Raw genomic sequence first — 20,935 nt, 5'->3', positions numbered from 1 at the left:
TGCCCTGCTGGTACTGTGTGTGGGGGGGGGGGGGAATGGAGCTATGGGGCGAGATTTGGGGTGACTAGCCGCTGGCACCCGAGAGCCCCCTAGTTCGAGTCACGGGCACGCAGCGTGGGCAGAGCCCCAGGGTGCCTGGCACAGCCCTGCCCGAAGTCACGGGACTGGCCAAGTCTGCGGTGCCCTTCCGGCTGCCCCCACCACCCGCCCAGCCGGCTGCCCCCACCACCACGGCCTGAGAGGGGCCCTGCCCGCCCCCCAGCCCCATGGAGCAGCGTCTGCTGAGAGACCACGAACGACTTTTATTGGTGTCGGCAGTGCTTGCAGCCGGTGGGCCGGGCCTTGGCCACGGGGCCCAGCCAGACCGCTGGTGGGGGAGGGTGTCGTGGGCAATTTAGAAAAGGTCCCTGCCCCCTCCCGGCTGCGGGAGCGAGCCGACACCTGGTGCTGCCCCGGTTTCCAGCGTGCTGGCTCCTCGCTGCCCCGAGTGGGCTCGCCAAAGTCTGTTCTCCGCCAAGCCACGCGAAGCCCCGGGGCCCCGGCTCGGCTGTGGAGTTAGCACCATTCGATGGAAGGGTTGGCGGGGGTTCGGGCCCTGGGGGCTGCAGGCGGGGAGCCCTCAGCCCGGGCCGTGGTGCAGGGACCAGGCCTGGCTCATGCGCCCCACAGGGCTCACCTGAGAGCCGGCGGGCTGGCCTGCCCCATGGGAACGGGGCCGAGGTTCCCACCCTAAGGCCGGTGCTGGCCGACACCCCCAGCCTGGCCTGCAAAGGTACTGCCCCCCACACCCCATAGCCCAGCCACCAGCTCCAGCCGGGCACCCCAAAGGCCCTTGAGGCATGGGCAGCAGTGGGGGGCTGGCAGGAGGCAGGCCAGGCTGCCCCTGGGGCTGCAGCACCTGCCCTGCTCCCCAACTGGCAGGGCTTGGTAAGTGCCCCCCGAAGTGTGCTGGCGAGGGGCTGCCTGAGCAGCGCCCCCAGGGGCTGGCAAGGTGGCATGGCCCTGGCGAGGGCCCTCCCGGGGTGAGGGGCTGGCAGCCCGTGGGCCTGGCGGGCTCCTGGCTAAGTGCACTTGAGGCGGTATCGGTGCCATGGGGCCTTGGGGGTGGCGTGTGCTGGGGGCAGCAGTGAGGGGCACAGAAGGGGCTGGTGCCTACAGCTGGGGGGAGGCTCAGCATGGTTCCCTGCCCTGTGCCCCGGGCCTGCACCCCCAGGAATGCTCCGTGCAGCCAGGCGGCAGGGGAGGGGCTGGGGGGGCAGGCGCTGTCCCTGGGTCACTGAGGAATGGGGGGTTACAGGGCAGAGGCTCAAGCAGCCCCAGATGCTATGGGGGGGCAGGGCTAAGGAGTCCAGTCCAGGCAGGGGGTCCTGGTGCCCTCTTCCCTGCCACTCGCTCCATCCAGCCTTTGGCCCCCGCGCTGTCTCCCTGCCCCCCAGCTCGGCCAGTGCCCCCCCCCACCCAGCCCGGGGCTCCCCTAGTCCCTTCGCCCCGTCGGCCACACCACGCAGCTGGGTTCTGGGGGGGGCCTGGGACCTCCCTGCATCCCTGCCCTGGCCTCCCCCCCAGGGTGATGGGCGTGTCCCCTTCCCCCGGCCTGTACTCCCTGCCCCCTGCGGGCGATGCCTGGGCCCGGGGTCGCCGAGGAGTCCGGGGCCACGGTAGGGTCCCTGCCCGGTGTGCCCGCCGGCACTGTTCCGGGCTCGGTGCGACGGGCGGGCCCCTCCGCTCGCATGGGCACGGCTGAGCGGGCGCCGCCCCCGGCTCACTGCGCCAAGGCCCGGCTCACCGCCCGGGGCTATTTCTCCGTCAGCGAGAGCTGCAGGATGCGCCGCAGCTCCTCCTCCTCCCGCCGCGAGCGCCGCTCCGCCTCCGCCTGCTCCCGCGCCGACAGCGCCATGGCCAGCCGCAGCTGCTCGTCGTAGCTGCGGAACAGGGGGCTGGGCCCGCCGCCGCCCTGCTGTGGGGGACCAGCCGGCCGGGGGGGCGGCGTGTGCTGGGGGGCCCTGGCCGGGAAACAGGAACACACGTGAGCCTGAGGGCGGGGGGCAGGCTGCGCCGGGAAGCCAGGGCCCTGGGGGTCACACCTGCCTCCAGTGAGCGGCGGACCCGTGTGATGAGCCAGGTGGCCTCACGGTGGCTCTCACGTACGAGGTGGAGGGGGGGCCTAGCCAGCTCTGGTACGGGGGAAACTGAGGCACAGTCCAGCTCTGGATCCAGGCTGGTCTGACACTGTTGGGGCACGAAGCCGGGGGCTATGCTGGTGGGGCCCAGGCAGGACTTACGTGCACACCCCCCACTTCAGCGCCAGGGCCAGGCCCTGCGAGCCCTGCCCCACTTACCTGTCTCCTCGCCGGCCCTCGTGGGACATGGGGTGCGTGCCCGGCTTGCTGTTGGTCAGCGCTTCCCAGATGGTCACCTGCAGGTGCAGCGGCCTGGCATTAACCCTCCCCAAGGCCAAGGGCACGGCCAGGGACCGCGGAGGCGCCCGCGCCAAGGGGGGCAGGGGAAGAGGCTGCCAAGGTGCCTGTGGGCTCTCTCAGCGCCGGCACCAGAGCTGCTCTCCCTGCAGCCACCGAGGGCTCCCCATGCGCTGCACCCCGCTGGTCCCCCACTCTCGCTGCGCCCCCCCCCCCCCGGTGCAGGGAGGGGCTGTTCCGGGCGATGCCGCCCCACGGGCCCGGCAGCAGTTACCGGTGGCGCCCAGCAGGGGGGGCGCGGCGCCCACCTGGTCGTACTCGGTGCCCGCCTCCAGCAGGCTCTGTTGGATGGCGAACTGCAGCAGGTCGTCGTCATCCTCCCGCAGGGCGTCCCGGTGGCTGCCCAGCGTGCTGTACCCGGGCGGGGCCTCGAACAGCGACGGGTCCATCTCGCACGCCCGGCACGAGGCTGCGGGGCCAGACGCCGGTCACCGCACAGCCCCGGCCCCCCAGCACGCACGCCGCATGGCATGCTGGGAGCTGCCGGCTGGACCGGCTGCTGGGCAACGGGGGTGCCCGACAATCTCCCCCTCCCTTATAAGGCCGGGGGGGGCGGTGCCTGGCGCGGCGGGGGGCAGGGGCTGCGTACCCATGGAGCTGGAGCTGCTGACGCTGGAGGAGTCGCTGCTGGGCGAGGGCGCCTCGCTGCTGGAGCTGCGGCGCACGGAGCTGACGGGCTCGTCGCACCCGTTGAGGTTGCCGAAGGTGATGCGGGCGTTCAGGATGTGGAAGATGGGGATTTCTGGGGGCAGAGTCGGGGCAGTGAGCGAGCTGCCAGCCCCAGGACCGGGGGAGTGGCGCCCGGCCCCTGCGCCCTCGGGCAGCCGAGACAGGGCGCCGGGCAGGGCCTCACCGATTTTGACGGGGAAGCCGGGCGGCAGGCGGAGCGTGATGAAGTCGCGGAGCTTGGCGAAGAGCGCGTTGCTGATTGCCATCAGGTCGATGATGGGGGCCACCTGCTCGCCCAGGGACAGCGGGTGATCCTCACACAGCCACAGCTTGGCTTTGAACCTGCAGCGGGGAGATCGGGCACTGCCAGGTACTACCCCCCAGCACAGCCCCGTGGCACAGCCCACTCCCCCTGCGGTCGGGGTCACGTGGGGAGTCCCACCCACAGCCGGGCCATGCCGCTGCCCTGATCTCCCAGATCAGCCTCCCCCGCGCTGCCCTCCAGCAGTGAGTTCCACCTATCCCCAGCCTTCCTTCTCTTGCCACCCCCTCTCTTCCGAGCCAGGTTTCCTGGCAGGGACCCGGCCGCTCCGTACTTCTGCGTCTTGGTGGTGAGCTCCATGGGGCGCCCCATGTCCCTGCTGCCCAGCTCGAAGCTGGGGTCGAAGTACTCCTCGGGGGTGATGGCCGTGGGGTTGGTATGGCTCCGCGTCTGCGTGATCAGCGTCTGCGCCAGGACGAGCAAAGGCCTCGTCAGCGCGGCCGAGTGGGGGGCTGCTCCACCCAAACACGGTGCAGCCCACACGGCCCCCCCAGCCACCTGCCCGCTACTCACCCCATTGCTGGGCCCCACGTGCTGCTCAGCAATCCCCAGGAAGGACTGCAGCGGGGTCTTGCTGCCTGCAGAGAGACAAGCCCAGTGAGCCCCCGGCTGGGGCAGGGGCAGGGCCAGGGGGCAGCGCTGGGGCCCACCCACCTCCCCCAGCCAAAGGCGCACAGGACAGGCTATGGGGCTGGGGCGGGGCAGGAACAGGAGGCACAAAGGGGCCTGGACAAGGGATTGCATTTGCTCGGTTCACGGTGCATGCGACTGCTGCCGTCCTGTAACCCCCAGTGTGCCTCAGTTTCCCTGGGCACTGCACCAATAGCACGGGGGGAGGGGGACACAGTTTCGGTGTGACACAAAGGCTGATGCTTCTGCAACCTGAGACTGGCATTGGAGGGGGGCGGGACGACACCTTTGGTGGGGAAGCAGGACCCAGGCTGGAGGTGGGGCTGGCTGCAGGGGGGATGGGCTGTGGGGTGAGTGAGTCTCGCTGGCTTAGGGGGCGGGGCCCTGGCTCTGAGCCCCGTCTGCCCAAGCTGGGCTGCCCTGGCTGCTCCCGGACCCTACGCTGACCAGTCTGGGCTACGCTGGGTCCCTGCAGACCAAGAACCCGCCTGTGCACCGTTGGCTGGGAGCCCCCCAGCTGCAGGTGCAGGGCCCGGAGACCCCCCCCCGACATCCCCTCTCCCGGGGCCGGCCCTCACCTTTGCTCTTGCCCTTGTGCTGGTCGGAGAGATGCTCCGTCCGCGTCCGCGTGATCAGCTCCACGTTGGACGCGCCGTAAACCTGGGGGGAGCCCGAACACCAGAGGCTGCTGCTCTCCCTGCCCCGCACCCCCCACGCGTGTCCCCAGACCCCTGCTCCGGGGGCGGGGAGGGGAGGGATGGTGAGCCGCCTGGGGGCAGCAAAGCTCGAGGCATCGCAGCCTCCCCTGGAGGAGCCTTGGCCGGGGCCAGGCGAGCCCGGACCCAGCTGCTGGGCCCAGTGGTGCCCGCTGGCGAGCAAGCCCAGCCATGCCCCTACCTCTGTGCTGACTCGGGTCCCACCACGGCTCCCTCTGCCCCTCCCAGAGCTGGGGAGGGGGCACGTGCCTCCCCCTGGCAGCCATGGCCCTGCTGCCCTACCCCCCCGCCTGCCCCTCACCTTGGCCTCGTACCCATTCACCACCTCCGTCTTCTCGCTCCGCCAGCCCAGGATCCCCGTCTTGTTCCTGACAGCGACAAGGCAGCCGTGAGCGACGACCCCGGGGGTTCACCTCACACCCCGCTGCGCGGCTGCCCTCCGCCAGGCCCCGCCCAGAGCCAGGGACCCCGCCCAGGGCCCACCTCTCAAAGGCGATGTTCTTGGGGTCCAGCTGCATGGTGACTGGCCCCTCCCACTGGCCCTGCTGGCCCCGCCCACTGGCCCGCCCACCGCTCAAAGGCGATGTTCTTAGTGTCCAGTTGCATGAATGGCCCCTCCCACTGGCCTGCCCACCTCTAGAAGGCGATGTTCATGGTGTCCCGCTGCATGGTGCCTGGTGACTGGCCCCTCCCACTGGCCCTGCTGGCCCCGCCCACTGGGCCGCCCACCTCTCAAAGGCGATGTTTTTGGTGTCCAGCTGCGTGGTGACGACGGGTGCCGTGAGCCGCCCCATCACCTGCTCCTCGGTGGGCTGCACGGCAGCCAGCAGGCCCTCGGGGTCGTGGCTGGCCAGCGCCAGCGTCTCGGAGTACACCACCTGCCGGTCGTGGTCGATCTCCAGCACGACCGCGCTGGTGTCTGCGGGGAGGAGGCCAGGTCAGCGCGGCGCGGGGCGCACGGGCAGGGGGGCGGCTGGGGGCGTGTGCGCAGGGGCCTCTTGAGTGTGCACCATGGGGAGCAGGCCCCCTCCCCTGGCAGTGAGCCGTGGCCAGGTGGGCTGCTCCCCCACTCTGCACTGTCCCCCCCGGACACCAGCACCTGCCCCTCCACCCTCTCCCCTCTGGGCCAGGGGCCCTGGGCTGCTGCTGCTGCATCCGTGTGCCAGCAGGAGCGTGGGGCAGCAGAGCTCAGAGGGCTGGACGGGCGTGTGCATTGTGAGCTGCCAGGGGCCATGCCCCCCCCTGCGCCCGGCACGGCACTTGCGGACCTTGTCCCCGGAAGATGAAGCTGCGGTTCCCCCGCTGCCAGGTCATGTGGTCGAAGCCGAGCAGCGTCGTGTCCACACGCAGGTTCTGGCCACTTTTCCACACCTTGTAGGTGTCGCTGGGGCAGATCTTGGAGACCAAGGGCACTGCAGGGAGGGGGACATGAGGGGCAGGGCCAGAACCGCCCTAACCCAGCACCCACCTTGAGGGGCAGTGGCAGGAGCCCATCTCCTCTGGCCAGGGGACAGGACTCTGCAAGCCACTGCATGGCCAGAGTGGGCAAGCAGGCTGGCAGGTGGCACTAGGACCCGGGGGTTGGCTGGGGCGGGCTGGCAGGTGGCACTAGGACCCGGGGGCTGGCTGGGGCGGGCTGGCAGGTGGCACTAGGACCCAGGGGCTGGCCGGGGCGGGCTGGCAGGTGGCACTAGGACCCGGGGGCTGGCTGGGGCGGGCTGGCAGGTGGCACTAGGACCCAGGGGCTGGCCGGGGCGGGCTGGCAGGTGGCACTAGGACCCAGGGGCTGGCCGGGGCGGGCTGGCAGGTGGCACTAGGACCTGAGGGTTGGCTGGGGCGGGCTGGCAGGTGGCACTAGGACCCAGGGGCTGGCCGGGGCGGGCTGGCAGGTGGCACTAGGACCCAGGGGTTGGCTGGGGCGGGCTGGCAGGTGGCACTAGGACCCAGGGGTTGGCTGGGGCGGGCTGGAAGGTGGCACTAGGACCCGGGGGCTGGCCGGGGCGGGCTGGCAGGTGGCACTAGGACCCGGGGGCTGGCCGGGGCAGGCTGGAAGGTGGCACTAGGACCCAGGGGCTGGCCGGGGCAGGCTGGAAGGTGGCACTAGGACCCAGGGGCTGGCTGGGGCGGGCTGGAAGGTGGCACTAGGACCCAGGGGTTGGCCGGGGCGGGCTGGCAGGTGGCACTAGGACCCAGGGGCTGGCTGGGGCGGGCTGGCAGGTGGCACTAGGACCCAGGAGCTGGCCGGGGCGGGCTGGCAGGTGGCACTAGGACCCAGGAGCTGGCCGGGGCGGGCTGGCAGGTGGCACTAGGACCCGGGGGCTGGCCGGGGCGGGCTGGAAGGTGGCACTAGGACCCAGGGGTTGGCTGGGGTGGGCTGGAAGGTGGCACTAGGACCCAGGGGCTGGCCAGGCTGGAAGGTGGCACTAGGACCCAGGGGTTGGCTGGGGTGGGCTGGAAGGTGGCACTAGGACCCAGGGGTTGGCTGGGGCGGGCTGGCAGGTGGCACTAGGACCCAGGGGCTGGCCAGGCTGGAAGGTGGCACTAGGACCCAGGGGTTGGCTGGGGCAGGGGTGGGTGAGCGCAAGGCCCTGGGGGATGGAAGGCAGGAGGGGGGAGCAGCAGGAGGGCTCTGGCACTTGTTGGGGGGGGGATGCTGGTTCTCCCCCTCCCCCCGAACTTACCCCAGCTGGTGAACTCCCACTTCATCTCCACGTAGAAATCCTGAGCCTGGGGAGAGGGGCGAGGCCAGGGTGAGGGGCGCCCGGCGTCACTCCCCGCGCCCGGCAGGGAGCCAGGCACGGGGGGCGGGGCTGGGCGGGCGGAGCCCCGCGGGGCAGGGGGCCGTACCTTGCGCAGCTTGTCCAGCAGGATGGGGATCCCGGCCAGGCGCTTGACAGCTCGCTGATAGTCGCGGTACCGCAGCACCAGCTGCACCAGCTCCAGGTCCCGGGTGCTCACCGCCTCCTGGAGCACTGGGGGCAGCAAACAGCACTGGGCAGCGGGGTTGCCAGCCCTGCCCGGACTGCACCCCAGGGCAGGGCCCCCGGCCACCCCCCTGGCTGAGCAGCTTTGTGACCCCCCCCCCCGGCCACTGCAGGGGCCCCGGCAGGACCACGCGCTCTCCCCTCCCGCCCCCATGCAGGGGGGCTGCTCTCCCTGCCCAGGGCTGGCTCTGGTGCCCAGGTGCCTGCTGGGGGCACAGGAGAGAAGTAGCTGCTGTGGGCACCGGCGGCCCGCTCCCTCGGGCATCCCGGCCTCGCCTGCCCACCTGTCCAGCCGCTGCGGTTCTCCTTGGCCACGTCGGCGCCGTGTCTCAGCAGCACCCGGGCGCAGTCCACGTGGCCCAAGGTGGCGGCGAGGTGCAGGGGCGTGCGGCCCCGCGGGTCCAGCTGCTCTACGTCCACCTGCCCAGGGGGCCCAGAGAGGGGGTTAGCCGGGGTGTGGGGGGCATAGCCCCAGCCCTCAGCGGGGGGCCGGGCCCTGGCCCTGCTGGGGCCTGGGAGAGCCGTGCCCACGGGGCGGGGGGCGGGGGCAGAGCTGCCCAGGGAGCTGGCTGGCCAGGCCCCCCTGGAATGGGGCCCGTTGTGGGGTGAGCCCCTCGCAGATGGGCCAGCGCAGGACCTCAGGGACCACGTCTCTGCCAGCTCCCGGCTCGCTCTGAGGGCGCGTGGCCGGGCGACGGGGGCCTGACACGCCCGCCAACCAGCGCCCAGCCTCTGGGGCTGACGGGGAGCGCAGCCTGCTGGGCAGAAGGCCTGGCGCGTGGGGCCCGCGGCGGAGGAGGCCGGGCCTGGCAGGCTCGTGCCAAGCTGGGCTTGCAGGGAAGGGGCAGTGGGGCCGGTGTCCAAGCCGGGACGGGAGCTCTGTGCGGGATGCCAGGCCAGAGGGCTAGGGGGCACGGGTGAGGGAAGGGGCTGGCCTGAGCCCGTGGGGGGAACTGCCACAGCCCCACCTCCTGCAGAGCCTGGCCCTGGGACGGAGGGGGGCCTGGTAACTCCCCCCCCCGGTGAGCCCCGCACGAGGGGCACGCGGCTGTTAGCCCCCCAGCCGGGGCAGAAACAGGCCCGACTGCAGCCCAGCCCCCGCTGCCTGGAGCCTGTGGGTTCCCGGCCCGGGTTCGGGGCAGGGACGGCTAGTGGCTTGTGGCAGCGGGGGGGGGGGGGGGCAGGCTGGGATGAGGGGCAGGGGGAGCCCAGGGCCTGCTTGGGGTGAGTGGGGGCCCCTTTCCTGGCAGCTCTGGCGCAAGGACGCTCCCTAGGAGTTGGGGGGGGGTCAGGTTGCCTGGAGACGGTGTCTCCCTGGCACCCCTCCCCCCGTCGCTGCTAATTGCCCTGCAACTCGTTTGCCAGGGACTAGATCCCAGGGGCCAACTGTTGTTGCTGAGAGAAACCCGGCGGGGGTGGGGTGATCCGGCCGCCTGCCCACGGTGCCATGGCCTGGGGGCGGGGGGGGCAGTGCCAGCCGGCCCCTTGGCTGACAGAGAGCTCCCTCCCCCCGAGTCGGGGGGCCCCTCTCGCACCCCTAGGCCCGCGGCCCCGGGCACCCTGGGAGCAGCCAGCCGTGTCGGGTGCTGCAAGCCAGGCTGGGCATCTCCCCCCACCCCCAGGGAGCAGAGCGGGGCCCCCTGCCATGCACCTCGGGGTGCCCCAACCCCAACGCGAGGGCCTCTCCCCACCCAGCAGACGGGCGGCCTGACTCCGGGTGTCCCTTCCCGCTGCCCTGGGCCCTGCCCCCACCTCGGTGCTTCCCAGTCACATGCCAGCTAGATCCAGCTGGTACCCCCCCGTGCGCCCCTCTTGCCAGCCCTCCAAACCCACACTGCACGTCCTGGCACCCCCGCCCAGCGCCGGCAGCCACTCGCCAGCCCCCGCGCCCTCCACCCTGCCCGTCGTGGGGGCCTGGCGAACGCGCCACCCCCGCAGAGGGGCACAGCGCACGCCCGCCCGCCCGAGACCCCCGCCCCGCCTGGGGGGCCAGAAACAAAGCCGGGCCTGGGCGCGGCCCCTGCCACCGAATGGGAGCTGGCACATTCGTTAAACGCTCTCCACGGCAATCGCTTGCTGGCTCTTAATTGCTCTGATGAAAAGGGTTCTAATTAAAGAAAACAGACACGCCAGCCCTTCCGCTGGGAGCTGGAGAACAGCTCCCCCGCCCCCCAGCAGGGCAGCTGGGCCTAGTGGTAGGAGCTGGGCCCTGGGTGCACATTCAAGGTCACTTCATTGACACCGGGGGGCGGAGCAGGACGCGGCTAATGCCCCAGCCTGCCCCCCAGCCGGCTCTGTGCCCCCCGGCTGTCCCCCCACAGCAGCCTGCGTGTCCCCTGCTCACTCCACCGCCGGGCTCAGCCTGTTTGCTCAGCCGTGGGGAGGCGCCGGCGCTCGGCGGTGGGACCGCATGGCCAGGGGATCAGGGCAGTGGCTGTTAGACCCCTCGGCAGGGAGGGTCTCGGCGGGGGGGTCACACGCCCCGCTCTGCCAGCCTGCCGCACGCTGGGCACAGGGACTTTCAGCCCTTGGCTCTCGCACGCCCGCGGGGCTGCAGGGCGAGGGGCCGTCTTCAGCCAGGCGGAGATGGGGCCCTGCGCTTGGGGGGGCCTATGGACAAGACGGTGCCCCATATTGGGGGAGGGCGGAGGAGGGCAGGACCTGGGGCGAGGGAGGGTTGCCCTGGACCTCGTGGCCCCTAGGGCGGCCCTGTTCCCAACAACTCGTCCCACCTGGCCAGGGGCACCTGCGGAGGGAGCTGCTGTTTGCCCCAGGTGGTTGTAAGGGACCCATTGCCCCGAGCTCTCACCCAGAGCCAGGCGCACACGCACCCTGCCAGCCCACCCCAGGGCCCTGAGCTAGGCCGTGGGTCCCCTGCCCCCTAGGCCTGCTGGACCGACGCTGCCTTCCTGCAGGGCTGCTCAGGGCCAGCGTCCGGGGTGCCCGACGGCGCTGTAGGTGCGTGGGGCTGCCCTGGTGCCAGCTGGGCAGTGCCAAGGGGGTAAGGAATTGCTTTTGTGATGCTCACCATTTAATACACAGGCCTGCCCCGGCTCCTCCCAGCCCATCCCTCAGCGCCAGCCACACCCTGCCTCTGGGGAGTCCAGCTGCATCTCTGGCCCCCACCCGCCTGCTAGAAATGTGCTCCCGGGGGGGGGCAGGGAATCCGTGGGGCAGGAACACCAGGGCTGGCCTTGCACCCTGATCCTGGATTGCAGTAGCGAGGGGCAGTGGGCTGCACCGGAGCCATGGGGGGGGCATTTCTTCTGTTGCCCTGGTGCCGTGCTGGCAGCCCCCCAAGCCAGTGCCATGTGTGCAGCTTGGCAGGGCACTGGAGCGCCCGGGAGAGCTGGGAGGGACAGCCAGGCCAGGGCGGCTCCGCTCCCTTTGAGGGGTGCTGGGGACCAAGGTGCAGGGAGCTGGGGCCAGGGACTTGGCAGGGAGTCTCCTCCGCCCCGAGTCACCTGAACCCTGCTCAGGCTGATGCCCACAGCCGTCCCGGAGCCCTGGCTGCCCCGGGCACAGGGCCAGCAGCGGGGGAGCCGGCAGAGCCGGGGGCTGGGCGCCCCACTGCACTCCGAGCAGGGCAGAGGGCCAGCAGCAGGGGAGCCGGCAGAGCCGGGGGCTGGGCGCCCCACTGCACTCCGAGCAGGGCACAGGGCCAGCAGCGGGGGAGCCGGCAGAGCCGGGGGCTGGGCACCCCACTGCACTCCGAGCAGGGCACAGGGCCAGCAGCGGGGGAGCCGGCAGAGCCGGGGGCTGGGCGCCCCACTGCACTCCGAGCAGGGCACAGGGCCAGCAGCGGGGGAGCCTGCAGAGCCGGGGGCTGGGCGCCCCACTGCACTCCGAGCAGGGCACAGGGCCAGCAGCGGGGGAGCCTGCAGAGCCGGGGGCTGGGCGCCCCACTGCACTCCGAGCAGGGCACAGGGCCAGCAGCGGGGGAGCCGGCAGAGCCGGGGGCTGGGCGCCCCACTGCTCTCCGAGCAGGGCACAGGGCCAGCAGCGGGGGAGCCGGCAGAGCCGGGGGCTGGGCGCCCCACTGCACTCCGAGCAGGGCACAGGGCCAGCAGCGGGGGAGCCGGCAGAGCCGGGGGCTGGGCGCCCCACTGCACTCCGAGCAGGGCACAGGGCCAGCAGCGGGGGAGCCTGCAGAGCCGGGGGCTGGGCGCCCCACTGCACTCCGAGCAGGGCACAGGGCCAGCAGCGGGGGAGCCTGCAGAGCCGGGGGCTGGGCGCCCCACTGCACTCTGAGCAGGGCACAGGGCCAGCAGCGGGGGAGCCGGCAGAGCCGGGGGCTGGGCGCCCCACTGCACTCCGAGCAGGGCACAGGGCCAGCAGCGGGGGAGCCTGCAGAGCCGGGGGCTGGGCGCCCCACTGCACTCCGAGCAGGGCACAGGGCCAGCAGCGGGGGAGCCGGCAGAGCCGGGGGCTGGGCGCCCCACTGCACTCCGAGCAGGGCACAGGGCCAGCAGCGGGGGAGCCGGCAGAGCCGGGGGCTGGGCGCCCCACTGCACTCCGAGCAGGGCACAGGGCCAGCAGCGGGGGAGCCGGCAGAGCCGGGGGCTGGGCGCCCCACTGCACTCCGAGCAGGGCACAGGGCCAGCAGCGGGGGAGCCTGCAGAGCCGGGGGCTGGGCGCCCCACTGCACTCCGAGCAGGGCAGAGGGCGCAGGGGGGAAGCTGGCAGTGCTCTGTCTGCGCCATCCACGCCAGGTTAGGCAGGGTGGAGCCTTCCTCGGGGGCAGGGCCAGCTGCCCTGGGGGTGCCTGGAGTCTGCTGGGCGGGCTGTGTCCCCGGGTGGTCGGCCGGCGGCTCTCGCCACTGACTGCGGGGCCAGGAATCTGCTGATGAGGTGCCTGTGCAGAACTGGACGCCCGCCCTCCCTCGCGCCCACCTGCGTGCCCCCTCCCCCTCCAGGCCGGCTCCAGCCTGGCAGCTCCTCTGACCTGGCTGCTGGCTCCATGTGGCTCCGGCGCTCCCTGCCCTGGTCTGCGGGAGCTGCCTGGCACACTGGGCCGCCTGGCACCACCACTCCTGCCAGGAAAATGCCCGGGGCACAGCCCCTCCCCCTACCGAGTGCCAGGGGTGCTGGGTGCAAGCTCCACTCCCCGGCGATCTGGCTGCCCAGCTCTCCCCTCCCGCGCCCGGGGCACGCCAGGCCCCATCTGCCTGCCGAGCCGGCGGGTCCCTTCGCGCCAGGCCTGCCTGCCTCCCCCGGCCCGTGGTGGCCAAGCCCCTCGCGGGTACCAACAGCGCCCCCTGCTGCCGCTGGGTAGCCTGAGGCTGAGACGGGCGCCGTGCCCGGCCCTGTGCCGGCGGCGCTGCCGGGGCAAAGGGAGCTCAGCTCCCGGGATGGAGAGGTGCCGAGTTCCCTCCCCACCGTCCCCTGGAGCGACTGACTTGTCCTTGGCTGGAAGGGACCCTGGTGCTAAGCTCAAGTCCCAGCGCGGGCGGCCGTAACGTGCCGGCTCCCAGCCCCCCGCACCCCTCCAAGAGCCGTGCCCAGGTACGTGCCCCGTGCCCGACGGGTGAGCTGCCGCGGCTGGCTGGCTCGGAGCCCGTGCGGCATGTCCCCCTGGGCACGGAAGCACGTAGCACAGCGCCCGTGCAGACGTCCCCCCAGCCCCCGGCGGCGCTCGGCCCCTCCCCGAATTCATGGTGCTTCGCGCCCTGTGGCAGCTCAGAGACTGCCCGGCGGCCAGGGCACGGGTGGGGCAGCCCAAGAGCCCGACTCTTCCCCGCTGGGGACGCTGATGGGCCAGAGGCCCAGCCCAGGCGGCGGCTGCTCCACCTGCACTTGCCCAGGCAGTGTGGAAGTCTAGAGACCGCGGGCCTGCCCGACCGCACAGGCACGGCTCCCCAGCAGGCTGTGGGGCATGACGCCGCTCCCAGCTCAGCCTCCCCGGGCATACCAAGAACCCACCCCCATCCCGGGGCGGGCGCCAGCCTCCTGCAGCTGCACCGGGACCCCCAGCAGCCGGGCAGGAATTCCCAGAGCAGGAGCCTAATGACCTGAGCTGGCCTTTGCCAGGACACCAGGGCTCGCCGGCCCACCCATGGCACTGGGTGGAGAGGGGGGCGCGGTTCATGGGCATAGATGGCTCAGCATCTCCTCCGCCAGCCCCAGCACTGGGCCTCCCCGCGGGCAGCAAGAGGAGCTGCCCTGCCCATGCCAAACCTGCACCCCCTCCCGGCGCCCCTACGGCCTGGCGCCCCCTCCCGGTGCCCCTGCGGCCTGGCGCCCCCTAGTGCCCTGGGCACATCAGCTCTGACTGCAGGGGAACAGCGCCCCCTTACCAGCCCCCGGCACCAGCTACCAATCCAGAGAGGCTGGGGGGCCTAGCCCTAGGGTGCCCCTATCCCTGCGCGGCAGGGCCCTCTCTCTCCTCTCTCCTCTCTCCAGGGTGGAGGACGCAGCCCACGCCCGTGGCAGCCCCTCTCCAGGGGCCGGGCTGGTGAGCAGCCTCCCTACCCCCCAAGTCTGGGCTCCTCTGCAGGGGGCTTTGCCTAGGCAGGGTCTGGGCTGCCCCCCTTACCAGAGCCCCCCTGCCCCAGGGCAGCTCACTGGGGGCAGGCCAGGGCTGGGCTCTCAGCGTGGTCTGGAGCAGGCTCTGTGGGGCTAGTGACACTGTCCTGTCCCTGCTGCGGCTCCGTGCTTCTGGCCCTCACGCCTCCAGGAGCCCCGGGGGGGGGGGCATGCAGGTGGGGGGGAGGTGCCAGCTGCCCTGGAGCCATGGCACGGGGTGGGGGAGGGGCTGCGGTTTGGGAGCGGTCCCGGCTGCAGGGCAGGATGCAGGCGTGGCCAGGCAGGGTGCTCACCACAGCCCCGTGCGCAAGGCCGAGCGCTGCCGTGGGCCACGCGGAGCCTGCTGGGGCCTGCCGCCAGGGCTGCCTGCTGCCTGGGAGCCCGTCTGAGCCCTCCAGCCGGGCTGCTGCCCCAAGCGGGGCTCTGACGGGCGCCAAGGCCCGGGTACCCCTCTGCCTCAGAATAGGCAACCCTCCAGCCCCGGCAGCTCCACCCGTCGCCGCCTCCCGACCCTGGGAGGCCAGACCCCTTGTGCCTCTGGGGTGCCCCTTCCTTCAGAGGAAACGGGCCGCGGGTTCCCACGCGATGGCTGGCACGCGGGTGCAGAAACCGCCCGGCGATTGGGACGCTTGGCTGGCACGCGCCGGGCCCGGGGAAACGGGCAGCACACGCTTCTTGGACCGCGCCGGGCCCCCTGCCTCCCGGAGGCTGCTGACAGTGACCCAGGCTGACATGGCAGGAGATTCCCCCCGGCTGCCCGGACCAGGACAAAGGAAAACACCAGCGCCCTCCATTCCCAGGCAAATCACAATTAGGCCAGGATCTCTCCCTGCTACAGCGCAGACGGGTGTGGCCCCAAGGTAGAGAAAAGCCGGGCAGCCACAGCAAACAGCCCAGCCGGAAGACGATGCGTCAGAGCAGGTCGGACGCCTCCTTGTCAAAACAACCAAGGGCCCGATCCTGCGAGACCCTGAGCGCCCCCGGCTCGCGCCACCTGGGCCCCCGCGGGGGCAACAGCACCCCGCTTCAGGCCCAGGGAGCCCCGGATGTGGACCCGCCTGGGGGCTGCCATTGTTCCCGCCACACCCGTTACTGTAACAGGAGCAGGTGGGCGCTCCTGGGGGTAGGTCGTAGAACAGGGGTGACCAATGAAACCCAAAGGGTCAATTCGTACATCGACCCTGCGGAGCCGGCGGAGGGGCCTGCCGGGGCCAGCAGCCGCGTGCGTGCTGTGCTGTCTGCCAGGTGCGTCCCCCAGCACGCGCGTGCTGGACCCAGCGCCCCTCTCACCATCTCAGCGGCGACTGCACCCCGGCTACTCCGATTCACGGGGGGGGGCCAACTGCAGCCCCAGCCCAGGTGGGAGAGGCAAGGACGGAGGGGCGGGTGACCCCCTGCTCTGCCCCTACTGAGCTTTCACCCTGCCCCGAACCCCGGCCCCGGGGCGCTCGCTGAGTCCAAGGGAACCACAGGGGGGGATGCCGATTCCTGGGGGGCTGGGCCCATTGCAGCCTGCGCTGGGCGCTGATCCCGGTGTGCCTGAGGGACCGAGCGCGCTGCGGGCGGAGGCAATGGGTGTGCCAGGCACCGAGCTGTGCCAGCCGACGGAGGCGGGAAACGCTCTGGCGCCAGGGTGAGACGGCCCCACGGCCCACACCCAGGGGGCGGTGGATGGAAAGGGAAGCAGAGGGGGCTGGAGGCATCTCCCTGGCTGGGGTCCCGCTAGAGGCCACCCACTGGGTCTGCGCCCCTTTGCCCGGGCCCCGGGGTGCCCCACCTACGAGCCCGGAGCCGCCCCGCTGGCAAAGGCCTGCGCCCCGGGACACATGCAGCTTTGCCTGATGCTCGGGCTCCCCCGGCCCGGGGAGGGGCCCCTGGACGGGGGGGTCAAATCAAACAGCGGGATCCCCCTCCCCCCCGCGCTGCTACCGAGGCCAAGTGCTAGCGGCCCCCCAGACCCCCCCAGCGCCCGGCAGCGGAGGCTTCCGGCAGCCGCCCAGCTCCGGCCCTGCAGCCTGGGCGCCGGGGAAGCCCTCCAGGCGGGCGGGCGCCTTCCCGGGGATGCTGCTGCAGCTGCTGGCGGCGGAGGGGGCAGGGGAGTTGCATCAGCCCCCCCTTCCCGCGGCCCCGACCCCCGCCCGTCCCGAGCCGCGCCCCGCGGGGGTCCCACCTGCTGGGTGCTGAGCTCGCGGTCCAGCTCGCGGGCGCGGTTGTGCCAGACCAGGCGGTGCAGCGGGTACCTGCCCGGCGGCCCCTGCCCGGCCGCGGCGAGCATCCTGCGGCTCCGGCGGCGCAGGGGCGGGGGGCTGCGCGCAGGGCTGCCGGCGGCGCGGGGAGGAGGCTGGGGCTGCGGAGGCATGTGGCGGGGAGGAGGGGAGCTCGGGCCCGGCTCCGGGGCTCCCCGAGCGCCGGGCCCCAGGCTGCGCTGCGCTGCGCGCTCCGCCCGCGCGCACAAAGGGAAGCGCCCCCCCGGCCGCGCAGCGCAGCGCTCCACCCGCGCGCAAGGGCCCCGAGCCCCAGCGGGCCCCCGGCATGGCCCCCGCCCTGCGCCGCTCGGGGGGGCCGGGAGCAGCGGCCTGGCGCCGCGGCCTGATGGGAGCTGTAGTTCCCCTGCACGACCGGGCGCCCAAGGGATCCGGGCAGCCCTGGCGCAGCCTCCGCGCTGCTCCCAGGGCCAGCGCCGGGCTCCTCCGCCTCCCCCCGCGGCCAGGGGCGGCCCTGGCTTCTCCTGCCCCAGCCCCCTCCCAGCTGATGGGCCTGGCCAGGGGCGGCCCCCTAGGCTGGCAGGGACCAGGCTGTCCAGCACCTCCGGCCGGGGCCCCATCTCGGAGCTGGGCACCAGGGCCCATCACCCAGGCCTTGCCCACGTGCCCCATGCCGTGCCCTGCACCTCCCGTGAGACCTGGCACCCGACCCTGGAGGCCCTGGCCTTTAACCTCTGCGCGCGACCTCTCCTGGTACCACAACCACCGACTCCTCCCCATCCCCAGCCCAGCGGGGGTGTAACTCTGCCTGGCCCGAGACACAGGTGTGTGGGCCGGGCTCTGGGCGTAGGTTGGAGACATCCTGCAGGCCAAATCGAGGTGCGAAATGACAGAATTACAGGCCAAACCCTCCAGAGGAGCATCCCCTGCAAGGCTACCAGCTCCCCGCGCTGGCCAGCCAGGCCCGGCCACTGCTCTCCCTGTAGGGCTGCCAGATGGTTTTAACAAAAATACCAGACACCCTCGACATTCCAGCACAATCTACATCCCATCTTAGCTAGAAAATTGCGGCCAGTTCGATTTTCCATTTCTGTTTTCTCTGTTTGTTTCCCGAACAGAAAGTTCAACTACTGGACTGTTCAAAACCGGACGCCTGGCAGCCCGAGCTCCCTGCGTGGGGGAGACAGATGGTGCTGGGAGGAAGGAATTTGGGTTTATTAGGAAGCAGGGAACCTTTGGGGAAAGGAGGGGCCTGTGCAGGGAGGATGGGCGCCAGCTCGCGCAAAAGCAGCACCAGATTGCTGGCCTGGAAAATGAAAACGATCTCCGGAGTTTTTAAACGCTGGCTGGGGAAAGCCGGTAAGTGCCGAGGAGTGTGGTTCAGCCAGCCATGGGGGGAATTAAAGGGGAGCATCCTCGTCATGAGGAGCGGGTGGAGGTATACCCAGAGCCGGCTCAGGCACGGGCCAACCAGGCTACCGCCTGGAGCACCCCATTGTAGGGGGCACCGGGCAGGGGTGGCACCGTGCATGCTCCGCGCGCTCGGGGCGGCATCACGCATGCGTCGCACTCCTGGAGGCGGCGCCGCACTCCCAGGGCCCGGAGCACACAAATGGCTCGGGCCGGCCCTGGGTATAGCAACAGGAATGATGGAAGGTCCAGAGAACATGGTCCGTGAGGGAAGGCTTGTTTAGTTTGGAAAGGAGCCGACTGAGAGGGGATTTGATAGCTGTCCTCAGGTATCTAACGGGTGTCACAAGGAGGAGGAAGAAAAGTTGTTCTCTTTGACCTTTGAGGACAGGACAAGCAATGGGCTTCGATTGCAGCGAGGGAGGTTTAGGTTGGACATTAGGAAAAACTTCCTACCTGTCGGGGTGGTGAAACGCTGGAATAAATTGCCCAGGGAGCTTGTGGAACCTCCATCGGTGGAGATATTTCAGAGCAGGTTAGACAGACACCTGGCAGGGATGGTCTAGACCAGGGCTACTCAACACGCAGGCCATGGGCCACATGGGGCCCACGGCCCGTTTGTTTGCAGCCCACGGTGCGTCTTGCATTTACGTGGGGCTCAACATGTGGCCCGTGGGTGAGAGCCAAACAAAAAAGGAGTCAATATAATGATCTTCTGTTGCTATGTGGTTTAGTAGTTAACTTCCTGGACTGTCATTGCTCATTCAAAGTGCTGTCATCTGCGTGGCAAGCGGGCAAATGTTGTATTTTATTAAGTTAGCAGAACTAACTTAAACGGGGCCTGCGTGTTGTGTAGTCTTGCCTTAATCTTTGTATTCGTGCCCATCAGTGTGAAAAGACACTATTTGCATATATTTGCATATATTTGCATGTCTATGCAATCACACTTAAGTTGCGGCCCTTGGCATGTGCTGTGAGTATCATTGTGGCCCCCGGGTTTTCCAAACTTGAGTAGCCCTGGTGTGGCGGCATGTCAGAGACCTCGCCCCGCCCCCCGATCCTGCATCCCCGGAGCAGCAGGAACAGACTCCACAGCCAGTAGAACAGGGGGGTTTATTGCTTCTCCGGGATCCATCCCAGCACAGACGGGATGTGGGTACCGGAGTCAGGGCCAGGCAGCCTCAGACCCCTCGGGGGAGGGGTCCATCGCCCCCTCAGCACCCTGCTTAGTCTGTTCCCTTCATGTTTCCCAGCCAGCAACTGCCCAGCTCCCAGACCCAGCCCCCCCCCAGCCAAGTGCCGTCTCCACCTCCCTTCCTTTGTCTCTCCCCCTGGGAAGAGCTTTGCTAACTGCTCAGGCTGGGCCTGGGTGTCTGGGCCAAGCCACATGTGGGTGAGTCAATGGGAATTGCACAGCCCAGCGCAGGGGACCCCGGGTTACAGAGCAGACAGCCCCCCCGCCCCACTACGTCACACCTGGTCTAGACGGTGCTTGGCAGGGGAGCTAGGCCTGAACCAAAGCCGCCTTCGGCAGCCAGACCAAAGAGCAGCAGCCAGTACTGTAAGGCCTGGAGTCACATCCATCTGCATTGCATTACAAAGTGTCACACCCGGCCGTGAGGAGGGGACGGTGCCCTGACAGCCCCCCACTGTCACCAGGTAAAGAGACGGATCCCAAGATGGGTAAAGAAAACGTAAGTCGTCCCATTCTGTCTGGCAAGAAACTGCTTCTTCATAGAGAATGTCGTGGACTCCTCAACCTCTGAGCATTGTCATTACACTTTCCTATTGTTCGACGGTGTCATCTCTGTCTGGTTTGTAGCGGTTTTTGTCTGCTGGATAATTCATTTTGCTAGGTGTAAATCAATTATGGTGAGGGGGTCTGATTGGTTAGGTAATTCTGTTATGATTCATTAGTAAAATTATACTAGAATAGTTGGTTAAGGTCTAGCTAAGCAAGACTCAGGTCTCATTATATAAACTGGGGTTCGAGAAGAAGAAGAAGATCAGAAGTAACAGAAGAAAGAAAAGGCTGGAAGAGGACCAGGAGGAGGGGGAGGATCTGGAGAAGAAGAACTCACCTTTGAGACAGCCTAAGACCAGAGAGACTGATATTGCCTGGCCAACAGGGGAAGTCTGCCGGCCTTTATCAGGCTTGGTGATCATGACTCTGCGTGCTTAGCATGTGCATTCTGCTTGTTTGGGAAATGTCAGTACATAGAGGATAAGGACGTTACTGTGTGAGGCTCTTTCAGTGGCTCAAGATCCTGCCAACCCGCAGGTAGTTACACCCTGAGCCCTAGGAATTGGGCAAGGGTGGGTGTGTAAATTCACAGGGTTGCACCTTGAGCCTTAGGAACTGGGTAAAGGTGAGTGTCCCTACAGTGTGGAAGGGAGAGAGAAATTTGTGCAGGTAACACATTTGGTGGAGAATGCGGGCAGCCTAAAGTCGTGTGGACCGAATTGGTCCAGCCAAACACGGTAATCGCAGAGTACTTGTGGCTTGTGTCAAAGGGTCACCCCCTGCTTGGCAGAATGTTCGCCCTGGAGCAACAGGAGGGAATGGAGACCAAGCAAAGGTACCAGGAGGAGCCCCCTCTCCTTGCTAACTGGGTAGCAGAACAGGGTCCATGCCTGTGGGGACAAGACTCGTACCAGGGGAGGGATGCCCTGGATCCTGCGTGTGAGGGGTTTGAAGGATTCTGTAAGTGCATGAAACCGAAACCAAAGAAGGGGTCTGCGAAAGCAGCAGCAGCCTGGGCATTGTGGAACAGTCACCAATCTCTCCAGCCTGGTCGCGCTCCAGGAAAGGCAACTGGAGGATTACAAATTTGATTTGGCGACAGTCAAGAACACGCTGGCTCAGTACAAGGCATCTGAGTGTACCAGTGCAGACTCTATTACAGAATGCAACCGCCTTGCAAGCAAAACCGGGAGAGTGTGAGCAGCTAAAGCTGACAGTGGAAAGCCTGAATAGGGAGCTCTCAGCATTGCAAAT

The 20,935-nt window shown here is 69.4% G+C and overlaps 1 protein-coding gene across 1 annotated transcript; it reads right to left on the bottom strand.

The window, feature by feature from the left end:
• Positions 1-1,650: 1,650 nt before the first annotated feature.
• ANKRD13B (ankyrin repeat domain 13B) lies at positions 1,651-16,980 on the bottom strand. The gene is made up of 15 exons (XM_075904584.1): positions 16,494-16,980; positions 8,083-8,218; positions 7,662-7,786; positions 7,496-7,541; positions 6,083-6,226; positions 5,544-5,733; positions 5,116-5,182; positions 4,677-4,758; positions 3,982-4,046; positions 3,743-3,873; positions 3,331-3,488; positions 3,067-3,219; positions 2,726-2,886; positions 2,340-2,416; positions 1,651-2,003 (listed from the first exon to the last, which is right to left on the bottom strand). The coding sequence occupies exons 1-15, from the start codon at positions 16,680-16,682 to the stop codon at positions 1,796-1,798; spliced, it is 1,932 nt and encodes a 643-aa protein (XP_075760699.1). The 5' UTR covers positions 16,683-16,980; the 3' UTR covers positions 1,651-1,795.
• Positions 16,981-20,935: the final 3,955 nt, after the last annotated feature.

This window comes from Pelodiscus sinensis, chromosome 21 (assembly GCF_049634645.1).
Source record: "Pelodiscus sinensis isolate JC-2024 chromosome 21, ASM4963464v1, whole genome shotgun sequence".
Taxonomy (NCBI): domain Eukaryota; kingdom Metazoa; phylum Chordata; order Testudines; family Trionychidae; genus Pelodiscus; species Pelodiscus sinensis.
The sequence above is the reverse complement of the archived record's forward strand: the minus strand, read 5'-3'. Positions and strand labels throughout refer to the sequence as shown.

What these genes read in the sequence shown, in the direction of transcription:
- ANKRD13B (XM_075904584.1), bottom strand. Translation starts at nt 16,682, where the DNA reads ATGCCTCCGCAGCCCCAGCCTCCTCCCCGCGCCGCCGGCAGCCCTGCG. An exon ending in AAAAACATCGCCTTTGAGAG is followed by an intron (nt 5,183 to 5,543) that starts GTGGGCGGCCCA and finishes TGTCGCTGTCAG; the next exon opens with GAACAAGACGGGGATCCTGG. An exon ending in GCACAAGGGCAAGAGCAAAG is followed by an intron (nt 4,047 to 4,676) that starts GTGAGGGCCGGC and finishes GTCTCTCTGCAG; the next exon opens with GCAGCAAGACCCCGCTGCAG.